The following is a 19,301-nucleotide window of genomic DNA, read 5'->3' on the forward strand; positions in this document are numbered from 1 at the left end:
TCCATGTAAGCTAAGAAGGTAAGCTCATTATACTAGACTCCACGACTATAAGGTCTCAAGTTCAAGCCTCCATCAACTCGAAATGCACATTTAAAAAAGCAGCAAGTTAAAAAGGTTGCACTTGCACACCTGAAAGTATAGATAACAAGAGGGGTAAAAATAAAATATAGGGAAAATGTAATATGGGGTTCAAGCGAAAGCTTTGCAGTCAGTAATCTATAGCAGAATTTAGGCTAAACTGATCTTTAATACCCAAGAAAACAGAAGCAAAAGTATGACTTTAGGCTGCAATCAATAACTAACTGAAAATTATGTCTAAGTTTAGTTGATTTGAATGGATAAAGCCATTTTTGACAAAAAATTCCAAACAGATTTATCAGATGACTTGCAACAAGCAATTTAAATTGCCTGATCTAGAAGAAATATTGTAGTTCAAATAAAGTGGTGGGAGTTCAAAGGATTAAAGCAAATGAAGTTCAAAAACGAGCTTCTCAAGTCCGAAGCATTGAAGCTGAATGTAGAGGCCAATGATATATGGATACAGATGGCATCAAAGATTAGAGAAATAGCTAGAAAAATACTTGGAAAGTTTAGAGGACATGGACCACCCTTAAAAGAGAGATGTGATGAAATGAGGAAGTACAAAAGGCAGTGAAGAGAAAGAGAAAATGGTATAAGAAATTACCTAAGTGTGATAATAATGAAGCTTATAAATAGTATAAGCTAACAAAGAAATAGACAAAAAAGGCAGTTAGTCAAACAAGAGCGCAGGCCTTTAAAAAGTTATATGAGAAACTTGAAACTAAAGAATGAGAGAAAGATATTTATAGATTAGCAAGGAGGAGAGAAAAGAAATGTCAAGATTTCAATCAAGTTAAGTGCATTAAGGATAAAGATGAAAAAGTGTTGATGAAAAATGAGGACATTAAAGAAAGATGGAGAAATTATTTTGATGATCACTTTAATAATAGTCCAAATAGTAATAGCGTGAATATAGACTATAAAGCAATAGAAAACAATGTGCATTACACTAGAAGGATTAAATCTTCAGAAGCAAAAAAAGCATTTAAGAGAATAAAAATGAGTAAAGCCTGAGGACTCAATAGAATACCAATTGAAGTGTGAAAGTGTTTTGGAGATGTGGGAGTGGCATGGTTAACTAAATTATTTAATAAGATTCTAAACTCAAAGAAAATGCATGATGAATGGAAGAGGAGTATTTTAGAACCTATTTTTAAAAATAAGAGAAACATACATAGTTGCTCAAACTATAGAGGAATTAAACTCATGAGCTATACTATAAAGTTGTGGAAGAGAGTCGTGGAACATCGACTATGTCATTACACTTCTATCTCTCCCAATCAATTTGGCTTCATGCCCGATTGATCAACTATAGAAGCGATCTTTCTCATTAAAAGCTTAATGAAGAAATATAGAGATGTGAAGAAAGATCTACATACATAGTTGTTAAAGGCTCAAGGCGCACCAAGGTGCCAAGGGTCCTGGAACCTAGGCGCAAGGCGCACGCCTGAGTGAGGTAAGGAACAAAAATTTTTAAAAAATTATAAAAATAAATTATATAAGCACTTTAGGTTTAATTAATTTAATATTAATTACATATGATAATATATGTAATTTATTATTTATTTTATTACTTATTGCACCACCATCATCAATTAAATTATATATATGAGTAAAAACTATTATTAAAATACATTATATTGATTTTATTTTTAATCAAATATAATGTTAAAATGATCATTTTAATTTTCTATTCTAATAAAATTTTTAATTTTTAGTATTTTTACTACATATTTAATTTAATAATATGTTACTAAATATAACTTAAAATTATTTGAAATGAATTATATAAACTTATTATGAATAATTATGTATTTAATATAAAAGCAATTCATTTAATATTTAATTTTTGAAAAATAGAATTAAATACATAAAAAAAATTAATAACTATCTATCAGCCCATTAGCTTCTTCAAATCCGGCCACTTTTGCATGTCACCACCTAGATTACAGGGAAAAAAAAAAAAAAAAAAAGGGAAAAATGATGGCTACTTAGCAGATAAAAAAAGAAGAAAAATAAGCAAATTGTGATAGAGGAAGATGGCGTCTTCAAGAAGAAGAAATGAACCCAGCCAGCTCATGTCTTCAAGAAGTAGCAGAAAATCAAGAAGAAGAACGAAAGAAAGAAAGAAGAAGATTAGCCAGCTCATGTCCTCAAGAAGCAGCAAAAAAGCAAGAAGAAAGAGAGAAGAAGAAGCAAGAAAGGAAGAAAGAAATAACAAGAAAAAGACCGGCCAGCTCATGTCTTCAAGAAGCAATAGAGAAGCAAGAAGAAAGAGAGAAGAAGAAGAAGAACGAAAGAAAGAAAGAAAGAAGAAGAAGAAGAAGAAGAAGAAGAAGGAGAAGAAAGAAAGAAAGAAAGAAGAAAGAAATAATAACATGGAGATTCTTCTGCCGAGTTGGAGCTGGAGCCTAAAGTTGTAGAGAAGCCTCCTCCTCCTCCTCCTCCTCCTCCTCCTCTTATTTTTTAGCCCGATGATCTAAAGAAAATGGAAATTCTAGGCCTGGTCTTCTTCTTCTTCTTCTTCTTCTTCTTTTATTTTTTTGCCCGATGGTCTAAAGAAAATGAAATTTCTAGGCCTGGTGTGGTTGAGGCGCGCCTGGGGCACGCCTTACGCCTTGGTGCGCCTCGGTCGCCTAGGCTTGCCTCAGGAAGATTGCCCGACTGGAGAGCTTTAAGGCGTTGAGCCAGGAGCCTGGGTCGCCTTGGGCCACAGGCACGCCTGGGGCACGCCTTTAACAACTGTGTCTACATATGGTTTTTATCGATTTAGAGAATACTTATGATAGTGTTCCAAGAGATGTCTTATAGAAAGTGTTAGAACAAAATGGGGTATCTATTAGGTATATACAAATGTTGAAAAATATGTATGAAGAAGCAACAACTATTATACGCACAGTGGGAGGGAACACAAGAGATTTTCCTATCTCAGTTGGATTACACCAAGGTTCAGCTGTGAGCTCTTACCTTTTTACATTAATTCTAGATGAATTGATGAAACATATACAAGAGAGTATCCCTTGGTGCATGATGTTTGCGGATAATATAGTCCTGATAGATAAGACGCGAGAAGAAGTAGATAAAAAGATACAGCTTTGAAAAAGTACTCTAGAGTCAAAGGGTTTTAAGTTAAATAGAACGAAGACAAAATACATATATCGCAAGTCTAGTGAAAGCCAAACTAGTGATAGGGAAGAAATTAGTTTGGATGGAGTGGTATTGCCCCAAAGTAATCACTTTAAATATCTCGGCTCAATACTTCAAGTAGATGGGGAATGTGAGGAGAATGTTAGTCATAGAATTAAAATCGGATGGTTGAAGTGGAGACGTGCCACGGGAGTTTTATGTGATCACAAGATTCCAAAAAGTTGAAAGGAAAATTTTACCGTAGAGCCATACGATCGGTCATGTTATATGGTAGTGAATGTTGGGCAATAAAGGAGCCGTATGTGTCTAAGATGAGAGTTGCAGAGATGAGAAAGTTAAAGTGAATAAAGGGTCATACTAGACTAGACAAAGTCCGTAATGAGAGTATTAGAGAAATGATAGGCGTGGTGCCAATTGAAGATAAGTTGAGAGAAGGAAGATTGACGTGGTTTGATTATGTAAAGCGTAAACATACGGAGACTCCAGTTAGATAAGTAGAGCACATTGGATTAGAAGATAGAAAGAAAAGAAGGGGTAGACCTAAACTAACTTGGAGGAGAGTAGTACAAACATGACCTATAAGCATTACACATTTACAAGGATTTAACCCAAAATCGTTTAAAATGGAGAAAGAGAATTCATATAGCCGACCCTAATAAATTTTTGGGATAAATGTTTAGTTGAGTTGAGTTGAGTATTCTATCACGTACATTAATCTGTTACATATCAGACCGGCACAACTTACTAAAATAGAGAAATAGGGAGAGGAAGAGATAGAAATAGACTGGGTGAGAAAAGAACTAGAAATGGAAGAAGATTTAGAGAGAATTAGAGAAGAGGAGAGAGCAGAAATAGAGAGAAAAGAGATAAAAGAAAAGAGAAAAGAGATATCTTTGATTATTAATGATCTTGGATAGTCTCCTCTTTATAAGTAAGTTCCCATTTATACTTGTTTGAATCCTATAACTGCTGTCTACAGTTACAACTGACTGAAAAGAGTTATTACAATTGACGACTACTATAGAATCTTCCTATTCTACTGCTAGAATAATCCACCGGCTACTCTACTCCTTAGTTCTTAGTCATAACATAATCCTTATACGTTGCCTTTGCAATATGCATGCCATCATTTATATTTTTTCAAAAATAAAACAAGCATGACTAGATTCTTACAAATTCACAAGTATGTAAAGACATAATATGAAAATAAAATTCCAATCAACAAATGCCAGAACTAATATGTATTGCTTAATATTCAGAAAAAAGTTCTGAGAAACAAATTTCCAACATTCCATTTCCAGGTTTATTCATTATTCATGGACTTAGAATATTATTTCATAACTAATGGAGTTAAATGTAAGTCCAAAAGTATAACCTTTAATGATGATGCAAACTCACTAAATAAAAAGAACTTCAGCTACATAATTGGAATGAGATATAAGAATAACAAACGAGAAATTAAAGATACTGACAAGAAAAGTCTCTGATCATTTTGGAACAATTTTCATTATAAAAGGGAAAATAAAAATCTTAAATTAGCTATTATATGCAACTGAAAACATTCAACAATGCAGGTAAGAAGCATAGAGTTGAATCATACCAAAAGGCACAACGAAACTGAGGAACACTATGTCACTACCTCAAATTCTCGTAGAAGAGGAATCAAAATCATCAGGAGCAACCCGAGCAATCCAGTTGCTGAGAGTTCGCTTAATATCCGAGTGATTAACATAAGCCAACTCATACATACTACACAAATTAACTACAAGCGTTTCATTCAATGCAACAGTGGGCACTCTCTCAAGTGAATTCTCCAAAACCTTAATTGAATCAGACAAATCCCTCAGGTACATCAAGCAGAGAGCTTTGTTGTTAATGGCCACAACATCCATAGGATCTCTCTCTATGCACTCCTCGTATTCCCTCACGGCCGACACATAATCCTTCCCAACCAAATACACTAACGCCTTGTTTCTATTCACCTGATTCCTGAACTCAACCTCACTCAGTAACTCATCATCACCCCCAGCATTTCGTTCTTTCAACAATTTCTCAACCTTATCAAATGAACCCTTTGCCCCCTCCAAATCCCCAATTTGCATCTGTATATGCCCCAATTTTGACAATAGAACAGGATCTAAATTACCACGAGAAACCAAATCTTTAATCAAATCCAAACAAACACCAAATTCTTTATTTTTCAAATGCTCACTGATTATGCCATTCATAACAAACACCTCTCTTTTTTTCCACATTTTGATTGAAACATCATAATCTTGTTTTTCCTTTAGTTTTCCACGAACAAAATCGAGCAATATATAAAACCGATCTAATCCTTCTTGGCGGTTACCTAATTTTATCGGAATCAATGCATGAAGCCAGCGGAGAGAGAAGGGGACCATAGAACCACACCGAGTGGGGTAGATTTTCGGATATGTTTCGTATCGGTAATGGTGGCTATCGAAATCGTCGACGGAATCGAGCTCCGTGAGAGCGTCCTTGAAACGGCGTAATTTGGCGAGAGCAAGGACGTTGTAGGCGAGGTAAGTGAGATGGTCATGAGGTGTGTTAAGGAGAGAGTGTGAGCGGGCACGAGCGACCTTGTCGAGGATCGAGCGCCAGCTGCCGCGGTTCGCAAGGTCCTGGAGAGAGGCGAGTTCGTGGGCAAGGTCATTGAGAGAACCGAATTGGTTCGATAGCGGATCAGCTGACTGTGAGACGGCTTCGTGTTGAAGAAGTGTATCGGTATCCATTGTCGGCGGTGGAAGGTTGATGTGCGTCGCCGGAGTCACTGGAGATTTTTGGGAGGGCGATATTGGAGCTGTGGATAGCTTGGTAAAGCAGGCTTCGGGTTTGGAATTGCATTGGGGCAAGGCAAGTGATACTGGCATGGGTAAGGATTCAGCGTGGCGTACCCCATAATAGCAGTCATTCTTTATCTTATTATTGTCCAACCAAATCGAATGAAATGTAATTAAATAGTTAAAAGGTAAAATTACCATTTAATTTTTGAGATTTAATCAAACTTATAATTTAATCTTTATAGTTTCAAAATTAAAAAAAAGTTAGTCTTTAACATTTTAATAACTTTTAATCTCTATAATTTTAAAATTAAATAATTTAATTTTTAATATTTTAATAAACGTATAAATTAATCCTTATTTGCTAGAATCACTATTAATTTTATTAAATTTAATAAAAATAACTAAAATATTTTTAAGTCTATTTTCAATCTAACAACCATTTAATCCTTAATATTTTATTTTATTAATAATTTACATCTATATTCATATTTTATTTTTCTTTGTTCCTTTATTTATTATAACAATATAATATAATATGTGAAAATATTATACATTGATAAATATATATATATATATATATATATATATATATATATATATATATATAATTATTTATATATTATTAAAATAACAATGACATAATTTTACAAAATGATAAGGACTTATTTATAAATAGTTATAATATTTTGAGAATCAATTTGTAAAATATATGAATTATTTTGAAATTAATCAAAATTTTTAATACATTAAAGTAATTAATTTATATTTTAATTATTATAATTTAAATTTTTAAAAAAATTATTTTAATAGGACTCGTTTAAAAAATATAGAGATTAAATTATTAATAAAATAAAACTTTAGTTACTAAGTTATCTTCAAATGAAAAATATATTTAAGGTTATTTTTTCAAAAATTAACTGTAACTTAAAAATAAAATTAATTTATAAATTGATTAAAATGACAAAAATTAAATTACTTGATTTTAAAATTACAGGTACAAAATCATAGGTTTAATTAGACTTTAGAGATTAAATTATAGTTTATCTTAATCAAAATTATAATTAACATTAAATAATTTTTTATCTAATTTATTTATTTAATTAAATATTAATATAAATAATTTAAATGACAATTAAACTATAATTATTTATAAATATAATTTGTAAGTAATTATATGTATGTTCTTCAATTGACTTTTATCATGATAAACTTTTTATTTTTATGACATTTTTAATTGCATATAATTTATAAATAATTATATTTACATAAAAATCAAACTTTAACTCAAATATATTGGCATTTAATTACAATTTAATTTTAATTTTTTAAAACTGGTTATAATAAATTATTTTTATTATGTGATATTTTTTAATATAATTGATTAATATAAATATATAGACTGCAAATAATATGTAATTTTATAAATAAAATACTATAAATGAAATTATAAATAAATAAACTACATTTAATGTTAGTGTATATATATATATATAACAGAAACCTTTAAGAAATTATATATATATATATATATATATATATTTTATCATAAGGTAGGAAAATTAAAAATAAATTAAATATATTTTTAAAATGTAAAAAATGAGAAAGTCTCAATTTTGAGTATTTTAATTATCTCTTATAATATTATTTATTTTTATAAAAAAATAATTATTATCTTCATTAAATCCAAAAAATACATCAGAAGCTTCTGGTCCATACACAGGGCATAAATGGGCTCAAGGCTTGCAATAAAAAGGCACACGAGAACCGCAAACAAAGAGCTTGGGGCCCATAACTGGAACCGTAACACATAGAAGCAGTGTTCGCCTGAAAAAGGGTTTTGTCGCCAAATTTCGTCGTCAGCTTCCCACATGACTAAGGAACCAGAGCAAAGATCAAAAATATATTGAAGCTCCAAAACTAGTTTTAGCAAGCATTTGCATTGTCCTTGTTGAAGAGGCCTCAGTTGCCCACCAACAGAGTCGACATAGGCAATCTTCTGAGGGGATGGCATAGAGCTTTTTCGCACTTAATTGGGCTTTGAGAGCTGATCACTCTAGAGGTGGCTAAGAGTTCTTAGAGATATGGCACCCCAGAAAAACTCAAACCGTCCGGGAGCCATACATCACGAAAGCTCAACCAACGAATGAAATCACCCCTTATGGTAAAATACAAAAAAGTACAAAAAGATTGTACTTTTTTTCCAAGAGATACAAAGAAAATGTACTTCAACACCATTTCTTTTGCACAATAATGACCAGTAGTACACTGGGTCTCGAGTACGTCGCACCCACCGTTGTCTTTGGAGCTCAAAATTTCACAGGTGTGATATGGTAGTCATCAATAGTGACTTCCATTGGCTGCATGAATTTAACAATTTTTTGCTTTCACTTGGACAGATTTTAATTTAAAAAGATGAGATAATTTTAACTAATAAATTAATTTTATTAAATTATCACCACTTACTGTCGGCGATGCTTTTTGAGAATGGAAGTTGATCAAACTTTTACTGTAGTACTGCATATAGCAAGTGGATTGACTTGGTCTTGGTTGAAATGCTTACCTCACATGAAGTTTTTTGTTTTGTCAATTGAGTCCAATTGGTATTCGAGTTAACTCAAGACTTTATATGGAGGAAGATACTGATCTTGTTTTGTAGTCGTTGTCGGCTTGTAAAAATTGGAGCAGCCACTACCCTTTTAAATAGAGCTCATCAGAATCAATGGCCAGAAAATTGGTGGATTCTTGTATTTGTTTTTGTTTCTTTTCTTTGATAAAAATTTCCCATTGTGGAGGTTAGAAATCTGTGTGAGAAATGGGAAGTGAAGTATGCGTTCAACTCCCCTGATTGCTAAGAAGCTGACAAACATATAAAGTTATGGTTGAACTTCTCAGCAATTAACCAGCTTCTTATAGCAATCAGAGGACTTGGACTTGTACTGATCTCTCATTTCTTATGGTGGCTTTTAGCCTTAGCAATTGGAATTGCTTATCAGAGAGAGGAGGAAATGATTTTAACGTCAGAAATCGCCATTTCAGGAAAATCTTGGAGCAGGGTTTTTCCCAAGGGCGAAGAAATTTCTTTAAACAGAGGACGAGGAATACGCAACTTCAAATATGCTACAAGGTAAGCATTTCAAAGTTGTAGCTTAGTTATCCATTTTGCGAAAAGAGTAATTAAGCAAGATCGAGATTTACCTGTTGTTTGCTTAATTAACACAGAGCAGATTCGGGGACAGTTCTGGAAGAAGGATTTGATTGATTCTAGTATTTGATTTGATTTGATTTGATTTTTTTCAATCTTCTCTTCGCTGTTGGGTTTCTTTACAATTGAATCTTGATGTTGTGCCAAATTCTTTCTCCCAAACCTCTACAGCAAAAGCAAAAGAACAAGCGTTGAAAGGAGCTCTTGAATTAAACCCCCTGGGAAGATGTTTTCAATGGATAATTCCCTTCCAATAATTAGCAAGATTGATCGTTTAATTAGAAGGGGAAGGGGTGGGAAAGTCTTGAAGTTATATTGTCCTGAGCTTGAAGATCAAAGGGATACTTCATGAACTTCATTTGATCAATGGACGTTCTCTGCAAATACCCATTTTCATATATTATTTTCTTAACGTGGGGATCATCCTTGCGATGCATAAATCAACCGCATCAAACAAAAAAGAAGATTGATCTTTTTCATGCTAATGATCGAGAACCAGTACAAAAAGCAAAAGGCACAAGCACTACTCTTAAGCATTGGTGTTGGATGTATCATGTTGTATGGACAAATTATATATATTAATACAATCAGTAAATTCAAAAAATAGTGTCTCTTTTCTCAAATTCAATGGGGATTCACTTGAAAATGTGCATCCACCAAGCCGCCCTGCAGCTGCGACCACCTTGACGCCTAATCCCTCGTGACAGTGGCCATAAGTGGCCGAAAGAGTAGAGAAGAAGATGGCGAGGGAGCAGTATAGACAGTTCTGTGAACAAGAAGTCTTCCCTGCTTGCGCATGGTTAGTTTGTTTCTCGATTAGCTTGGGCCTTGGCCCTCGTTGTCATTTGTCCTCTTTCTCATTCCAAAAGCCTCAATCAACAAGCGCATAGAGCGCATGCGGAAACTACTTTTACATATTTATGATTGATATATAATTAATCGAGTTTAAATAAAAAATTTTGATATTATTGATCGTGTACCATTACTGTTTTCCAATAAAAAGTTATAACTAATTGATTGAAGTTGTATTATCAGACTCTATCACATTAAAATTAAATTGATAATCAATATATATATAATTTTTTAAATATATTATATGGTTTCAATATAATTATATATTTATATAAAATTAAAATTAATATATATATTATAATTATAATTATAAACTATATATAATATAATATTATTTTTTATTTCTCTATATTTTTTAAATAATTTTAATAATAAATACATTAAATCATTTTATAATTCTTATTTATAAGCATATTAGAATATTACATAATATATTTAATATTTAATTATATATGTATACTTTATAATTAAATATTATATAATTAAAAGATAGTTAAAATATATATTATATGATATATTAAGTGTTAACAAACTTTAAAATTTAATCTATAATTAGGTATAATTTTTTTTTCATGATAATAATTATATAAAATTATTTTAAAAATATTAAATCGAATTAGAATTAAGTTAAATCGATAATAAAATACCAAGAACCAAATTGAAATATAAAAAATAAACCGAAATTATATAAAAATTTCAATTTGGTTTTAATTCTTAAGTACACCACTAAATCGAAATTTCAATTTATTTTTTTTTTAATTTTTACTGTTTGAATATCTTATTAAAATAAAAGAGAAATAGAATTTTTACTCTAATAAAATTACTTAATTGCCATGAATTATGTTATTATATATTGTTAATGATATATAAATAATATGTAATTCTAAATGTTTTGAATTAATGAGGAGAAACTGAAAAATAAAATTTTCTTTTATTTTATTTCTCTCATTTATTTTTTATTTAAATAAAAAAAATTTAATAAATTATTTTTTTATTTTCTCTTCATTTCTTTGTATTCAAACAAAATTTAAACCTCCATATGTTTCATAAAAAATAATAAATAATTTATAAATAAAAAATATTTTCACAGAAATCATTTTTTAAGAAAATATTTTTTGATTAAAATATTTTTATTATTTAATTATAATATTAAATCAATAATATATATTTATATCATATATATATATATAAGTATTTTTAAATTTAATAAAATTATTAAAATTTATAAAATAATTTTTTAAATAAAAATTAAAAAATACTTTTAAGAAAATACTTTCTACAAAACAAATAAATATCAAAATGAAAGTGTAAATGAAGTGACAAATTTGTGAGATATTTAGAGAGAGAGAGTAGCCTAGTGACAGAGAGAATTAGCTCTCTACTTCTAACCTAACAAAGTTAGGAATGATAAAAGAATATGATATCTATAAAAATTATATTCTATCGTAATTCATTCTAAATTTAATTAAAATTTATTTTTAATTATTTAAATTTAATTAAAATTTATTATTAATTATTTAAATTTATTTAAATTTTATTATTATAATTTGTAAAATATTTAAATTCATTTAATTTTATATATTTTAATTAATAATTTATATAAAATATTATTTTATTAATAATTTATATTTTAAAATTTAATAATTTTATAAAATATTTAATTTTTATTTTATATAAAAAATATATAAATATTATTATAAAAATATATATATTTTATATTTAATTAAATATTTATATAAATAAATTTAAATAATAGATAGTAAAACTTGAATTCACTCAAAGCCTATTATAAATATTAAATTTTAAATTTAAATTCATAAAAAATCTGGTTGTATATTATATCTAAATTCATAGATTAGGAGATCAAATACCTATAAAGACCGATCCATTGCTAACCCTAAACAAAGCCGTTGCCACTACACAATCCTTCACACCACCAATTAATCTTGGTGAGCTTCAAATTCACATGAAATCGCGAAATATAGAGATAGAAGGCATAGAGTCGAAGCTATCCTCTATTTCCCTCTTGCTGCTCTCTAATCACGCTGAAGCTTGGAAAATTTTCTCTTGACGTTATAAGACCCCAACAACATTCCATTATCCTTAGCTTCGCTAGAAATAGGCATACAGAGAAGCTTGGTCTTGGTGCAGTAGCTTCTCTCATTCAATTTGCACAAATCAAAGCTCTTCTCAACATCTGGGTTAAGTTTTGGGTTTGTGGGAGTTCATTTAGAAGAGGGCAGAGGAAGAAGACGAAGAGAGAAGGGGAAGAAAAAAAATTTTAAAAATTATTTATAATAAATAAAATATTAATTTTTATTATTTTATTGGATGAGTAAAATTATAATAAAAATAAAAAAAAAATAATTAAGGATTAAATATAAATTCTACGAACTGATTCTTTTCTATTTTCACAAATTAGTATTTATATATAAATTTAAAGTTGTCAGAAAATAAAAGTCAAAGGCTTACCTGCTCCTATGACGCAGGCTATAATGACGCTACGATCAAAATAAATAAAAGTAAGTGAAAGCGCGTTATTTTCTTTTTTTTTTTTATTTAATTTTTATTAAATATAAACGCAATAATTTTTCTCACAATAAATCTTAAAATAAGTTCGTAATAAATCTCGACTTCTTGATACGGAAGTCCATAAGAGCATGATGAACCCAATCATTTTATTTTTAGAAAAATGACTTTCCTATCCAGAGTATTTGAAAACTGCATATGGCAAAGTTTTCAAAATCAGTCTGATTTCTAGATAACCCATTGAAATACAGTTTTCCTCAATTACACGGCATGAATCAAAATCATTGGTTCGAATTTACCTGATACTGATATTCTCATTGGATTTTATATATACTATAATACTCAACACTTGAGGATCCTGCCTATAGATTTAAAATACAAAAAATACTTCAAACTTTTCACCACTTCAACACTTGAGGATCCTGCCTATAGATTTAAAATACAAAAAATACTTCAAACTTTTCACCACTATCCCCAAACTATTCTCATTGATGGAAACTCCTCCAGATTTTCAAGAACAGAAAGAATCTCTCATTCCTTTATGTGCATACTCACATGTTGACTTCCTCCATTCTCATCCTCTTTGGAAAAACCAAGACTTTTTCATCCACCTGCCATTCAAGTTAAATGAAGATGTTAATCCCACCAAAGCCTCACATCCAGGAATGACTCCCTCTGACTTAGCCTTGGCCCAGGAAGAATGTAAGCAACTGCTTTCAACAAGGCCTGATTGAGCCCACAAGCTCACTATGGACTTGCCAAGCCTTTTATGTTGAAAAAAGATCAGAAAGGCTACGAAATAAAAAAAAAAAAAGGCTAGTAATTGACTATAAGCCCCTTAACCACTTTTTTCAAGACGACAAATTTTCATTACCAAGACTGTTGTCCTTTTTACCCAACTTCACAAAGCCCACATCTTTTCCAAGTTTGATTTAAAAGCTGAATTATGGCAACTTGGCATCCACCCTTTAGACAGGCCTAAAACTGCCTTTTGTATCCCAATAGCGTAATACAAATGGACTCTAATGTCTTTTGGCCTCAAAATAGCTCCTTCATTATTTCAAAAGGCCATGATCCGTATTTTTGAGCCCATCTTACACTCCACCCTAATTTACATTGATGACATTCTTTTTTTTTTAAAAGACATCCACAGCCATAAATAATTGCTAGCCCAATATCATTCCATTAGTCAAACCCATAGAATAATGCTCTTTGAAAATAAGAGTTATTTAGCCCGAACTGAAATTGAGTTTTTGGGTATGCATTTTAAAAATGGGAAATACCAACCAGGTTCACACATAGTTGTTGAGCTCCTTAAGTTTCCTGACAAGAATTTGACTCACATATAATTACAATAGTTTCTGAGTATAGTCAATTATATCCGTCGGTTCTTGCCAGATGTCTCAGTTCACGCCAGTCAACTTTCAAAGATACTGAAAAAGAATGCCCCACCATGGAGACCAGAACAAACAACAGCTATCAAAGCACTTAAAGCAGAGGCACAAAGCCCTCCACCTCTCCGTATCCCTGGTAATGGAGACAGAAATCCTACAGATAGATGCCAGTGACACTCACTGGGGTGCCATTCTGATTGAATCACATGATGGTCTCAAAGACATATGTGGTTATGCTAGTGGACAATTCAAGCCTGTTGAACAACACTACCACTCAGTCTATAAAGAAATCCTTGCAGTAAAAAATGGAATCAAAAAGCTCGAGCTCCATCTTATTGGTCACCATTTCACTGTCATGATGGACAGCTCTTCATTCCCAAGAATATTAGACTTCAAGAACAAGGTACTTCCTGAACCATAACTTTTACGCCTAAAAGACTGGTTTTGTAAGCATAAATTCAAGGTTCAGCACATTAAAGGGAAAAACAATCTTATCCCTGACCTCCTCTCAAGACCAAGTTGTAACACCCCTAATTTTTAAATTTATTATTTTTGGGCAAATATTGATGTTTTAATTTTATTTAAATTTTAGGAAATTATTTGAGATTTTTCAGATTTTCGAAATCGGGTTCAATTTTCCAAAAATATAAACTTTGATGATTTTTAAAAATTAATTTAAAGACCACGTGGCAAAACTAAAAATATATTTATTGTCTACGTATTTTTCTGAGTTTTCTAGAATTTTTTCGAAATTTTTGGACCTCGTTTTCGGTCCCAAGGCGGAGTAAAAATTCAAAATTTTATATTTCGAATCGAACCGGCTAAATCAAACCGGACCGGATCAGACTGGTCGAATCGGACCGGCTCCTTCTTTTTCTTCTCTTTTTCTCCCGTGCGCGTCCCGACCTCCCTCTCCTTGTCACACCTTACCCCTCCGTAAGACATAACATGATCCCGTAGAATACTTAATGAACTACTGAACTTCACCTACCGATAACTCATTAAGTACCCTACAAGGGATTTTAAAACGATTTTCTTACATTTTGGAAGTGGTGAGCATTTTGATGAGAATTAAAAATCATTTATTCAAACTTTAATACTAGTAAAAATTTTGTCCATTTTAAATTTTGCCGCAAATTTTATAAAAATTTTGACAGAGTTCTGTTTGTTTTTGGAGAAAACCGTTCTTCAAATACCTGAGAAAAATACTCTCAAAAATGTTTCACAACTCCCAACCTCCAATAATTCACAATTCAACTCAAATCAATTCATTCCAAAACAGTTCCACAATCCAAATCAAATTTGTCAACTCAGCATATTCAATAATTCCATTCACAAAACATAAAGCAGGAAATTCATATGTACAAATATTAAATTTACAGAAGAAAATCCAAAATAATATTATTACAATTTATTTACAACAGCTCGACTTTATATTGATACATACAACATTTCCATATTTACATCAAAATTTATCTACAAGGGCATAAAATAATACCCGTACAAAAGATCAATGTAATCCTCGATTTAATCGCAGCTCATTCTGTTGCTTTTTCCTTGCTCTTATCTGCGACAGCAAAATAAGCCATCGCTGAGTATAAAAATACTCAGTGGTGCACAATAAAAATTTAAAATGCAATAAATATATTATTCATTGCCAAATACAATTCAAATGTTTCTCAATCACATTTCAATAATGATCAAAGTTCATAATAACACCATTTTGTCAAATAATCTATTAAACACAGTTTAGTCAAACAATTTCATAAACACAGTGTTGCCAAGTCATACACAACTTAAGCAATGATACAAAATTTCCGATCAATGCTGCGTTGTACACCACGACAAAGCAATCTACAACCCCATTAATCGAAATCAATGAGGGAGGTGGCTAGCTAGCTAATGAGTACTCATCCGATCTACAACCTCAAATGGCAAGCCAGAGAGGGAGGAAAATAAACGATCTCAACCCCATAAATGGAGGAGGAAATGTGATACTGTCATGCTAAGTGTGAACATAAAATCCATTTCAAACATTTCATTCAAATATTGCATACAAAAATCAAATCAATTTCCAAAGTTACAATTTGATCACAAGGTGGCAACACAAAAGTTCATAAATTCATACTGCATGCTAAATCAATTTTTCAAGGATAAAATGCTTAAATAGGATTTATTGTGCACAAACCTGACTGGAGTCGTCTCTAGGCCTTGACTCAGTCTCTCCGAGCTTCCAAGTCTTTTTCAGCTGAAACACACAATTTCATAGTGTTTCAGTACCATAACTTAACATAAGTCCAAAAATAAATTTAACTTCACTTTAACTAGCTCTATTGCGTTAAATTTGACGTTCTCGAAGTTTTTGTGTTTCAGGTTACTATTCATTACACTATTCAAGTCAAATTGTTGACTTTTTAAGGATTAATAGGTATGGGAACTCCAACTTCACCCACATACCACATTTTGGTCATTAAACTTGTTGGTTTTGGTCATTTTCTCAAAGCTTAGATCAATTTGGCAAAATTGCCAATTTTCGGTTTTGGTGCTCCGAAGTTGCACTGTTCCATTGGTCGATCTACTGTTGAAATTTGACAAAACTTCCTTCATAGAAAATGTTCCTTATTGTCTTAAGTGTATTCTCATTTTTGGATCACCTCAATCGGAGTTTTGTAGCTCAAGTTATGGCCAAAATAAGTTTACTGTTCACGTGCAATCGCTCATACCGGTATCTTGGGTTACAGCGATTTTGATCCAACTTTGGTCAGTAATTTGATCAAGTTAAGTTCATAATTTGGTCTAACTTTCTTCATATGAAATGTTCTACTATGCCTTAGGTTTCCATCGGTTCAAAAATCGCTTAAATCCGAGTTTTCTAGAGAGAGTTATAGCCATCCAAATATTACTGCTCAAATGAAAATCTACAGAGTTGCAGGTTTGATAACTCAACTTTGCTCAATAATTTGAATGGGTTAATGGCATAATTTGGGGTGATGTTCTTCATGAAAGTTTTAGATCTATATCTCCTCTAACCCCTGGCCAAATTTCAGGTCAATTTGACCTGTCTAACTCGAGTTATGACCAAATGAATAGTTACTGTTCATTTGGTCAGTTTGGTGCAGTGGCAGCCTGCTCTCATTTCACTTTGGTCAATTGTTTCACCAAGTTTCGATCAGTTTTTGGCCATGGTTCCTCAATGAAAATTGTGCTATTTTATTTCTATTTTCATCTCCAATTGGTGGCATATCAATTGAGCTTGTAAAATTTGAGTTTTGGTCCTTCAAAGTGGGTTTGGTCATGCTGCCAGCAGCATGACCATTGGACCTACGAATTTAGTTTTCATTCCAACAATTCCCACACATCTCTTTTGGTCATTATTGACCATTTTTCATCTCACAATAGACCAAAGTCATCATTTGTGCATTTCTCCAAAATTTGGTTCACAAACCCTAGCATTCAAAACCCTAACTCATCACTTTCATGCATTTAGCTACTTCTAATGGTTTTAATGTTAATCATTTAACTAAGTAAGGTTTCTAAACTCATTCAATTGCATCATATTCATGCAAACCATACTCCTCTCAAGCTGCCCGAAAATTCAGTTTTTTCTTCCCCATATTTTTATTTCATTTTAACACATTACAAGCTAATTCAACAACTAATGATGCATTAAAAATGGAAAGTAATAAGTTAACATGCTCACCTCTCTTTAATCCTCAAAATCCTATCTTTAGCTCCTCTTTCTTCTTGTAATTCTCTTCTCAAGTTGTAACTACAAGCTTTAATGAAGTTCTTATGAGAGTTATTATGGTTGGGTAAGGAAAAATTAAGCTTAATGTAAGCTTAAAGAGAGAGTTTCCATGGGGGATTTAGGGAAGCAAGTGGGCGGCAAGCCAAGGGAAGAAGGAAGCTAAATTAATTTTTTTGTTTTTCTTTTATTTTCTTCATCTTTATCCCTTTTTAAAGACCAAAATTCCTAAATTAATAACATAAATAAATTAAGCCTTTATGCCATCATTCATTATGTCATCCCTTTGACTTTTCCATCTTCTTTCTCTTCTTCTTTTTTTTTTTATTTTTTTTCTATTAGTTCTTTAATTTAATTCTCGATTCCGAAATTTTCTTTTCTCCGATTTTATTTGACATTTAGGTCAGGAGTCAGCTCTCGGGGTCAATTGACCAAATTGCCCCTCACCGGTTCATCCCGGTTTGCAAATAATTCCATATTTCTTCAGGCTCCCTGACCTAATTATTTGACTGGCTTAACAGTTCTTTTTCATGATTTTCTCTTTTCCACTGTGTTCATAAGGGTCCTAAGGACCGCAGCGTCACTTTTTACGGTTCGAAATTTGAGTTTAAAATGACTTCGCAGTCGTTCCCGAGACGGTCACCCATCGTTGTGACTCTCGGCTCGTTTAACTTCTTATGTTCTGTTTTTCTTATTTATAGTTAACTAATTAAACATTACTAATTATTTGTGTTTATGGCTTCTCAAGTTGTCTTAAGTGTGGCCCTAATCCCATTAATTGTCCGGACCGACACCGATCACCGGAACAGTGAAATATACCAGGCTATGCAACGGGGGTGTTACAATTCTCCCCCCCTTAAATAAATTTCGTCTCAAAATTTTTTACCTGGTATTAATCTCTGAACAGCTATGGGTGTTGTCTCCTCATGTCCTCCTCTCGTTCCCAAGTAGCCTCTTGGCCCGAATGATGGTTCCACAACACTTTTACCAACGGTATCTGCTTATTCCGTAGCTGCTTCACCTCATAAGCTAGAATCTTTATGGGTTCTTCTTCATATGTGAGGTCTGGATTCACTTCTATTTCTTCTACTGGTGGTACATGAGATGGGTCTGATCGGTACCTCCTTAACATAGACACATGGAAGACATTATGTATCTTCTCCAACTCTGGAGGTAGTGCCAACCGATATGCCAAAAGACCTACTCTTTCCAGAACCTCATATGGCCCGATAAAACGAGGACTTAGTTTCCCCTTTCTGCCGAATCTCATAATCCTCTTCCAAGGAGAAACCTTGAGGAAAACTTTCTCACCCACTGCATACTCAATATCCCTTCTTTTCAAATCAACATAGGACTTTTGACGGTCTGATGCAGTTTTAAGTCGACCCCTGATCACCTTGATTTTCTCTTCAGTCTGTTGAACAATTTCGGGTCTAATCATTTTTCTTTCACCCACATCATCCCAACACAACGGGGTTCTACATTTCCTGCCATACAAAGCTTCATATGGAGGCATCCCAATGCTTGATTGGTGGCTGTTGTTGTAA

The 19,301-nt window shown here is 31.9% G+C and overlaps 1 protein-coding gene and 1 long non-coding RNA gene across 2 annotated transcripts; one reads left to right on the forward strand and one right to left on the reverse strand.

Annotated features, from left to right (window-relative positions):
* Positions 1-4,646: 4,646 nt before the first annotated feature.
* On the reverse strand, positions 4,647-6,129 carry LOC110648821 (uncharacterized). Its single transcript, XM_021803177.2, has one exon. It carries the CDS (start codon positions 6,117-6,119, stop codon positions 4,869-4,871), a length of 1,251 nt encoding a protein of 416 aa, XP_021658869.1. The 5' UTR covers positions 6,120-6,129; the 3' UTR covers positions 4,647-4,868.
* Positions 6,130-8,366: 2,237 nt separating this feature from the next.
* Positions 8,367-10,202, forward strand: LOC131181582 (uncharacterized). The gene is made up of 2 exons (XR_009150122.1): positions 8,367-8,766; positions 9,069-10,202. It is a non-coding gene; the product is annotated as an uncharacterized LOC131181582 (long non-coding RNA).
* Positions 10,203-19,301: the final 9,099 nt, after the last annotated feature.

The sequence above is a fragment of the Hevea brasiliensis genome, chromosome 7 (genome assembly GCF_030052815.1).
Source record: "Hevea brasiliensis isolate MT/VB/25A 57/8 chromosome 7, ASM3005281v1, whole genome shotgun sequence".
NCBI classification, from domain to species: domain Eukaryota; kingdom Viridiplantae; phylum Streptophyta; class Magnoliopsida; order Malpighiales; family Euphorbiaceae; genus Hevea; species Hevea brasiliensis.

Excerpts from the sequence above, each read along its gene's own strand:
- LOC110648821 (XM_021803177.2), bottom strand. The coding sequence starts at position 6,119 with ATGCCAGTATCACTTGCCTTGCCCCAATGCAATTCCAAACCCGAAGCC.